At 44.0% G+C, this 9405-nt stretch overlaps 1 protein-coding gene across 1 annotated transcript in view; it reads left to right on the top strand.

The window, feature by feature from the left end:
• Positions 1-3628: 3628 nt before the first annotated feature.
• The window catches only part of RIPK4 (receptor interacting serine/threonine kinase 4), a 30417-nt gene continuing 24640 nt past the window's right edge, over positions 3629-9405 (top strand). Inside the window, exon 1 of the mRNA XM_060770296.2 lies at positions 3629-4036. Coding sequence (XP_060626279.2) covers positions 3855-4036 — 182 coding nt within the window. The 5' untranslated portion in view covers positions 3629-3854. The remainder of the gene's footprint in view (positions 4037-9405) is intronic.

Here is a 9405-nt window from a genome sequence, read left to right as displayed (position 1 = left end):
TAGACTTTGAAGCTGGTCAACTGCTTTTAACTGTTTTTATTAACGTAGGAATAAATTATCACTCCAGGTGGCTATTGTGTGAAAACCAGAAGACCATTGTCTCATTTGTTGCCCTGGCCAAGGAAAGGATTCTGCTTCCTGCATCTCAGCTCCTGCTCGAATTACTGACAGCCATGGTGATAGTGACCTCCCAACTAGTGTGGTGGAATTGCCTTACAACCCCTACATCTCACCCAGAGCCTAGAGACAGAGGGACAAATAAACAGATGGTATACAGGAAACATAATCTATTAACTCTCCTAAACCCTTCTCTTCATAGTATACTTGGAACAGCTGTATCAAGGAATAAAGATACAACTACTACAATTTGCAGGCAGCATGAGGAACACATACTCTAAAAGATATGTATTATGGTAGCCTCTGCCTACTAAGTCGCAGTCTAATACTATCAAATCAACTATAAATATTTTCTAGTAGGGTATCTTCACCTCTCAAGTCTCCTACAAAGTCTTTTCATTTTAGGTACAGCTTCCAATGAATATGTGCAGAGATCAAAATGATTCCCTGCAAATCAAGTAGGGAAGTAAAAAGCAAGAGAGGGAAGGAAGGAGGAAAGAGAGATGGAAGGAAGGAAGGACGAAAGGGTGGAATGGAAGGAAGGGGACAAAGGAAAGACGGAGGTAAGGAAGGGAGGGAGGGAAGGGGGAAGGAAGGAGGGATAGGATGGTGAGAGAGAAGAGGGCCTGAGAAAAGAGCCCAAGAGGCCACATCCGGCCTTCAGGCCTGGGTTTGCCAATACCTGATCTATAGCCACATGCTGGCAATAGCTCCCAACCCACTTTTACCTCCCCACCAACTCCAGGTAATTAGCTGGGCCATGGGAAAGGAAATGAGATGGGAGAGTCATTCAGAGATACAAGAAAGTGTTTTGTCTCCAATCAGTGATGTCTGATAAAAGGAATTTAAGATATTTCAGTTTTCTGAAAAGGAAAATATGTTAAGGCTTTGTTTTGCATCCCTGGAAGTGATTTCCCTGGGGCTTATTTCTAACCAGTTATATTTGGAAGTAAGTTGTGCTTTGAATGTCAGAAAGCTGTTGCACAGGGGCTTGCTTTGGCACTGATAAGCTATAAGTGTGCCATTCTTTCAGATGCAGGATGACACAGTGCTTTAAGTGCTGGCTTAGGACTTCGGAAACCAGGGTTCAGGTCTCTGCTTAGCCATGGAAAACCACTTGCCGGTAACACCCTCTCAGCCTCAGAGAAGGCAAAAGCAAACTTCCTCTGAACAAATCATGCCAAAAATGTCCCATGATAAGATTTCCATGAGTCACAAATTACTTTGAAAGCACACGGCAATAGTGGTGTTGGTGTCATTTGGGGGGAGGGGTGTGTATGTGAACTGCACCAGGCAGTCCCAAACTTTGAGCCTATAAGATTTTGGTGCAGTATTTCAATATACCCACAAGGCTCAAACTATTTTCTAATGTACTTTTTGGATCTTCTAGTGTGCATGCACTCCCATCATTGCTGTCATTATTTACCCAATTTACAATAATGCTTCAAATCATATGGTTTTGTTTGCATGTGCCACAAGAATGCACTGTTGTCTTCATTGCTGATGGCTCTTTATAGTTACTGATTCTGTTATTTTTTGGTATTTTATCTGTAATAGTTTGCTGTCCTCTGATACAGGAGGGGATCCATGGGGTTGATGTCATGAGTAACTGTGTTGGATGGCTACAATACCAGTGATGGTGCTGTTTTATACTGGCATTTTATTATTTCCTTCTTTCTTAAAATATATTAGATGGTATTAGCTATTTGATCTAAGGCTGCATCCACATTGTGGAATGCCATGATTCAATGCTATGGAATCATGGGAGTTATAGTTTGGTGAGGCACCAGCACTCTTTGGTGGAGAAGGCTAAAGACCTTACACAACTATGACTATCACAGTTCCATAGCACTGTTAAAGTGGTATCAAACTGCATTAATTTTACTATGTAGATGCCCCCTGAGTCTCAAGTTCAGGGGTTCTCAAAGTTTTTCAGCTGTGGGGCCCTTTTTGAAGCAAAAGTTTCTTGTGGAGCTCCAAGAAATTTTTATCTATTACATCAAGGTATAACTATATCGGTCATGGGCAAACTTGTTGACACATTGTGTTTTAAAATTTGACAGACGGCTGGGCCAGTGGCCGATTGATGGAGAATGTTTGTGTGAACTGATTTTTAAAAATGAACAAATTCCTATGCACACTGCATAGATCTTGTTTCCAGTGCCAAAAAGGAAAGAACAATACAATATTAAAAATAAAATGAAGAACAATTTTAACCAACATAAGCTTAACAGTATTTCAGTGGAAAACCCCAGGCACCATCCAGTCCAACCCCCTTCTGCCATGCAGGAAAAGCACAATCAAAACACCCCCAACAGGTGGCCACCCAGTCTGAGGAGGAGGAGGAGGGGAGAGGGGAGGAGGAGGGGGGGGGAGAAGAAGAAGATGTAGAAGAGCAGAAAATAATAATAATAATAATAATAATAATAATAATAATACTTTATTTATACCCCGCTCCAATTCCCCCAGGGAGACTCGGGGCAGCTTACATGAGGCCACGCCCATCAGTATAACAAACACAATATTACACAAAAAACAACAAAACCAGAAAATAAAATACATAAAATGCAAAACCAATATAATAGACAACACAGCAATATAAATCAAACAATTAAAAACACAAGGGAATTACACTGGGTGGGGTCAAATCAAGGATTAAATTTTAAATTTTAAAACACTGGGAGATAGGCAGTGCAAAAATTGGGTTATTGTAGGTTTTTTTGGGCTATATGGCCATGTTCTAGAGGCATTCCCTCCTGACGTTTTGCCTGCATCTATGGCAAGCATCCTCAGTGCAAAAATTGTCAGGAAGGGGGATTCGCGGATGAGGAAAGATTCAATTGCACAAACCATAAAATAAAGTGCTCTGGGGTCATTTTATCAAAGTTTGTCTTACATTGAAACTCCAGGGGCCATCCAGCTGAACCCTTTCCCACCTCACAACCTCTGAGAATGCCTGCCATAGATGCAGGCGAAATGTCAGGAGAGAATGCTTCTAGAACATGGCCACACAGCCCGAAAAACCTACAACAACCCGGAGATTCCGGCCATGAAAGCCTTCGACAATACATTGTGTGGAATTGCTTTGGCTCTATGCTATGAAAACCTGGGAATTGTAGTTTGGTGAGGCACAATGTACTTTGAGGCCGAGAAGGCGACAGACTTTACAAAACTGTAAATTCCCTTTTTTCCTTGGTGCAGCACAATGTACTTTGGGGTCGAGAAGGCGACAAAACCTTATTTATGTATTTTCTTTACTTTTATCCCGCCCATACCAGCCCCTTGATTCCAGGGACCGAGGCAGTAAAAGAGTGGCCGAACTGCCTTTGTTTCTGCAGTGCAGATGCACCCTAGGAGGCGAAGTGCCAAAGGTCGCCTAGAGGAGCGAAGTCACTGCGTCCAGGTACATGGCAGATGGCCAGCCTTCTCCCGAAGAGCCTCCTCCTTTCCACGGGGAACAGCTCCTCCCCCGTTGCTCTTTGGCAACCGGTTCCCTTTCTGATTGGGGCTGCCTGGGTCGGAGCGGGGAAGAGCGGGGCCCGGAAGTGACGCCACCGCCCAGGGAGTGAGTACACCTTGAGTCACCTGGGGAAGAAGCAGTAGGCAGAGCCAGCGAGGCAGGGAGGCAGGCGAAGGAGGCAGAGGCAGAGAGAGAGGGAGGGAGGGAGTCAGGGAGCGAGCGGAAGGCTGCGAGCAAGCAAGCAGGCTGTGGGTCTGGGGCGGACCCGCGAGGCCCCATGGAGAAGGAGGCTGGCTCCCCGCTGGCCATGGGGCTGCTCAAGACTTTCGACTCCGGCGAGTTCGTCAGCTGGGAGAAGATCGGCTCGGGAGGCTTCGGGCAGGTCTACAAAGTCCGCCACGTCCATTGGAAGACCTGGCTGGCCATCAAGTGCTCGCCCAGCCCGCATGTGGACGAGAAGTAAGAGGCGGCGGCATTGGTGTGGGGAGGAAGGGAGGCGAGGTTGGGAGGGGGTTTGGCCCCAGCGCTCTTGGGCAGAGCCTTGGAAAACTGCGGCTCCCATTGCATTGAGCCCGAGCAGTTCAAGTCTAGTCCAACTGGAGCCCTGGAGTCTCCTGGCGAGGGGGCCTCTTTGGTGGATTCGCTGATGCTATTCTCTTCTATGCATCAGCGAGCGGCTGCCAAGTTCAAAGCCTGCCAGGGTCTGAAGGTCCTCCTTGGGCGCAGCGAGGGGGCGGCAGTGCACTTCCTGGGGCTTGTTTGCTTTCCGAGCTCTAGTTCTGCTTCAGTTCTTGTCTTGATTTCCACCTACTTGCGCTTTGTATTGTCGAAGGCTTCCATGGCTGGATTGTAGGTTTTTCAGACTATATGGCCATGTTATAGAAGCATTCTCTCCTGACGTTTCGCCTGCATCTATGGCAAGCATCCTCAGAGGTAGTGAGGTCTTTCTCTTTTCCCAGGACTTGGGAATCTACGCTGTATAAGAAATGCAGTTTGATAGTAAAGGTAAAAGTTTTCCCCTTAATTAAGTCTAGTCGTGTCCAACTCTGGGAGTTGGTGATCGTCTCCATTTCTAAGCGAAGAGCCAGCGTTGTCCGTAGACACCTCCAAGGTCATGTGGCCAGCATGACTGCATGGAGCGCCCCTACCTTCCCACCAGAGTAGTACCTATTGATCTACTCACATTTGCATTTTTGAACTGCTAGATTGGCAGAAGCTGGTGCTCACCCCACTCCCTGGATTCCGACCTTTCAGTTCGCAAGTTCAAGGGCTCAATGGTTTAATCCACTGCTCCACCGGGGGCTCCCCTTTCATTTCCCTGGCTCAGTGCTGTTGCAATGCTGGACTTGCAGTTTTTGAGGCACCAGTCCTCTTAGGCAGAGAAGGTTCAAGTCCTCATCAAGCCCTAGCTTCTGCCAACCTCACATGCAAATGTGAGTAGTAGTAAATGTGAATAGGTGCCACTTCTGCAGGAAGGTAACAGCACTCTATGCAGTCATGCTGGCCATATGACCTTGGAGGTGTCTACGGACAACACCAGTTCTTCAGCTTAGAAATGGAGATGAGCACTAACCCCCCCAGAGTGGGACCTGACTGGACTTAATATCAAAGGGAAACCTTTACCTTTAGCTGCTATGGCTCAATGCTATGAAATCCTGGGATTTGTAGCTTAGTATCAGTATTCATTTTGGCAAAGAGGGCTGTGAAAGGACGACTCCTGTGATTTCACAGCATTGAGCCCTGGCAGTGAAGGTGGTGCCAAACTGCATGAATTCCACAGTGCAGATGCACTTTCTGTTTTCCTAGGCACAGCCTTCGTGCTTCTGGATATTCTTCCAGAAGAGCCCTGGCTTTCATTCTATGGGGCCTTTATGGGCTTCCCAAGGGTGCCTTGTTGGACAGCAGGGTCCATTTGCCTTCAAGGGAGTTTGGCTGGCTGCTGAGATCCCTTGGCTTATCCTTGCCTGTGTTGTTCACTTTCCTTTCTCCTTGCCCTTTTCCTTGGGGGTGAGCACCTCCAGAGCTCTCTGGAAAGGAGGACCGGTTGTTCTGCAAAGGGATAAGTGGTGGCACGCAAAGGGAGCATGAAGGGAAAAAGGGAGAGGCCCGGCTGTTCTTTTTCCCAAAGAGGAGGGAGTGGGCATGCATGGCACAGGTTGGGCGGGATGGTGGGGTGGGGAAGAAAGGCATGCGATCGCTTTAGGGAATAATATTCAGGGCTGTGAAGCAAAATCCACATGCTTTTTGATGTCAGCTCTGAAGCATAAAAGACACAATGCATTGTTAGAAAAGAATCCACTCTTCTTGGGTGAATTCGGTCCTGCAGTCAGACAACAGTTAACAGCTTGCTGTGGCGCAAATCAAACTCCAAAATCCAGGCAACTATAGTTTTAAAAGCCCCATGGTTTTATACAGTATCGTTTTCACTTCCCTGGTTCTATCCTATAAAACCTTGGGCTTTGCAGTCTGGTGAGATACTTAAGAATTCCCTGCTAAGAGAGTGTGATAGTTTTGTGGTTCAGGAGAGAGTAGACTAAGTCTTTCTGGAGGGGACTCATCTAAGGACCAAACTACAAAACCACGGTCCCATAGACTAGACCTGTGATAGCTGAAATGAAGTCAAAGTACTTGTATTGTTGAAGTATTTAGAATTCTCTAATAGGGTGTCCTGGAATGTGTCCAGAGGAGGGTGACTAAAATGATCAAGGGTCTGCAGAACAAGCCCTACGAGGAGTGGCTTAAAGAGCTGGGCATGTTTAGCCTGCAGAAGAGAAGGCTGAGAGGAGACATGATGAGGGCCATGTATAAATATGTAAGGGGAAGTCATAGGGAGGAGGGAGCAAGCTTGTTTTCTGCTGCCCTGGAGACTAGGACGTGGAACAATGGCTGCCAACTACAGGAAAGGAGATTCCACCTGAACATGAGGAAGAACTTCCTGACTGTGAGAGCTGTTCAGCAGTGGAACTCTCTGCCCCAGAGTGTGGTGGAGGCTCCTTCTTTGGAGGCTTTTAAACAGAGGCTGGATGGCCATCTGTCGGGAGTGCTTTGAATGCGATTTTCCTGCTTCTTGGCAGGGGGTTGGACTGGATGGCCCATGAGGTCTCTTCCAACTCTATGATTCTATTAAGAAGTGTTGAACATGGTATGTCATCAAACTGCAGATCCCAGGATTCTGTGCAATGGAGCTGTGATTGTTGAAAGTAGTTTTAAAGCCTGGTGTAATTACACGTATAAACCTGGAAGCAAGTCATGCTGATTTGGGTTTGTGTTTATTTCTTTGCAGTGTTTGACCTAGGCTGGCTAGTTGGGTTATAGGATTGTTTTGCACTCATTTCCCCAATAACATCAGTAGAACTTGCAGGAGAGTCTGAGCTATCATTCAATTGTTCAGATGAACAGAATCCTCCATACATATTTGTTGTTATGAGCTGTTTCCATTGGCAGAAAAAAGAAACACAAACTAGTTCTAAGGGAGTTTGTCTTTGCCTCCCCCTGGGGCTGAGTGTGTGTGGCTTGCCCAAGGTCATCCAATGGGTTTCCATGGCTGAGCAAAGATTCAGGCCTTTACCTCCCAGTGTCTTTTTCTACTTCATACTGCCTCTCAGCTTTAATCTAAGAACCTATTAACTCTGTTTTAATGTAAGGTCCTGCTAACCTTAAACAAAACTTTGGGGAGTTTGTAACCATCAAAGAGGTTAAATAGATCCGTCCAGATTTATTTGCTGAACCAAAATCTGTTAAACAAAGCTCAAGCAAAGCTATTAAGCTTAGTATATGTAAGCATGTTACCACCAATTTGCACTGCAGATCCTCTCCAATTCATAAAAGTTCTGCAACAGTTACTTTTGGGGGAATGCCCCAGCTAACATGGCCATACCTAGTATCATAAATAGCATTGGATATTATAAATATTCACACAGATCTGATATAGTTCATAAATAACTTAATTTCTGGGTCTACATGCAGTTCAAGCCTTTTCAGTTTTCTCCCAAGAGAAATGCTAGAAAATCTCATAGGTACAAAATAATTCATACATTATACTGTGTAATCAGTTTGTCTGCCAGCGGTGGCCTGAAGATGTAAGAAAGCTATACCAATGGGAAATCATTAATTAGTAAATATGTTGGATAAATCTTACTAATTGAAACTTTACTGCAAAGTGCTGTGATGGCATTTTGGTTAATCTGACTATATTATTCATTATATCATTAATGCTATACGATTCAGCATTAGGTACTCATGATTTGTATATGCATGCACCTTCAAGTTGCCTGTTGACATGTGGAAACCCCATAAATTTTATCGGGTTCTCTAAGGCAAGGAATACTCAGAGATGGTTTGGCCAGTTCCTCCTTCTGAGATATAGCACTAACAGGACTGACCCTGCTTAGCATCAGGTGTCTTTAGGGTATGTGCTCACTTTTTAATCTTTGGAATAACATATCTAACCCAGTAATATTGGAGGCTGTAGGAAAAGGGTAAATGCTCTTCCTAAATTCGGGATGCTATTGGACTGCAGCTCTTGCTATCCTTAACCAGCATAGCCAATGGTGAGTGGTCATGCAAATTGTGGTGAAATAGGCTCACCTCCTTAGACTAAGTAAACTTATATTGGTACAATTACTGAATACCCATTATTTATCTTCTTAATCAGCACAAAAAGAGAAATTAGGGCAAAAGTTATTTGTAAATAGTGAAGTGTGTTTGTGTAGATGTTTACATATATTCAATATAATATATAATATTATAAATATAAACTCATGCTGAGTCCTTTATCTGAAATGCCAGGTACAAGGAATGTGGTGGGTTTTGATTTTTTTTGGCCCCGGGGGGTGGGGGTGGGATAAATGTTTGCATATAATTATATATAAGGTATACAAGATATCTTGAAGATGGGATCCAAGTTAAACATGAAACTTCCCTTTTATACATAATATTTTAAATAATTATGTGCACGAAACAAGGTTTGTGTTAATTGAACCATCAGAAAGCAAAGGTCTTACTATCTCAGCCACTCATATGGATAGTTTTGGATTTGCAGATAGAGATGCTCAACCTGTACTTAATTGAGTACTAAAGTGTTAAAATAAGGTACATTATTTTTTCTGACTTTACTAAATTATAGGTGGAATATGAGGATAGAAATCACAAGCTTATTCACATGGTGGGCATCTTGCTGAGAGAGATTATAGTAAAATATTGTCATTCTAAATACCAAAATATCAGTTAAAATGCATTGTGATTGCAAACACAGAAACAAGCTCTGTTATGCATCACAAAGAGATAATAAGGACCTCTTTCGTAGTTATTATAATGTCTGGGTTTGGTGGGAATGAGCACAATAATATTAAAAAGAATAGTTGTGTAGGATCTGCTTGTGACTGTTTTGGAGAAAGTCAGAAAGTGTTTGACTTTGCTTCACAAATTAGCAAGACTGGACATAAAGCTGTATAGTGATAGCATTTTTGTTGCATGGGGTGTATAAAGCTACACAGAATTCTCTGCCAGCATTTCTGTATCCTTCTTGAAATTCCCTTTAGTGTTTACTTTGGGCATGTTGTGAGAAGCAATGAGTCATTACAAAATATAATAATTCTTGGTAAGATGGAAGGTGGTAGGAAAGGGGGCAGGCAGCATTACAGGTGAATAAGCTTAATCAGTGAAGCCATAGCCCAGAGCTTGCAAGATCTGAGCAGGGCTGTTGATAAGAGCTAGCAGAGGGACTTTGAGGTTTATCACTCACAGGCTTTGACAGCAGGTAACAACAAATGTCTGTGTATTCACACGGAGATAGAGCTAGGAAAAATAACTATTGGATTACAACTTTC

Source organism: Anolis sagrei, chromosome 3, assembly GCF_037176765.1.
Source record: "Anolis sagrei isolate rAnoSag1 chromosome 3, rAnoSag1.mat, whole genome shotgun sequence".
Classification (NCBI taxonomy): Eukaryota; Metazoa; Chordata; class Lepidosauria; order Squamata; family Dactyloidae; genus Anolis; species Anolis sagrei.
The sequence above is the reverse complement of the archived record's forward strand: the minus strand, read 5'-3'. Positions and strand labels throughout refer to the sequence as shown.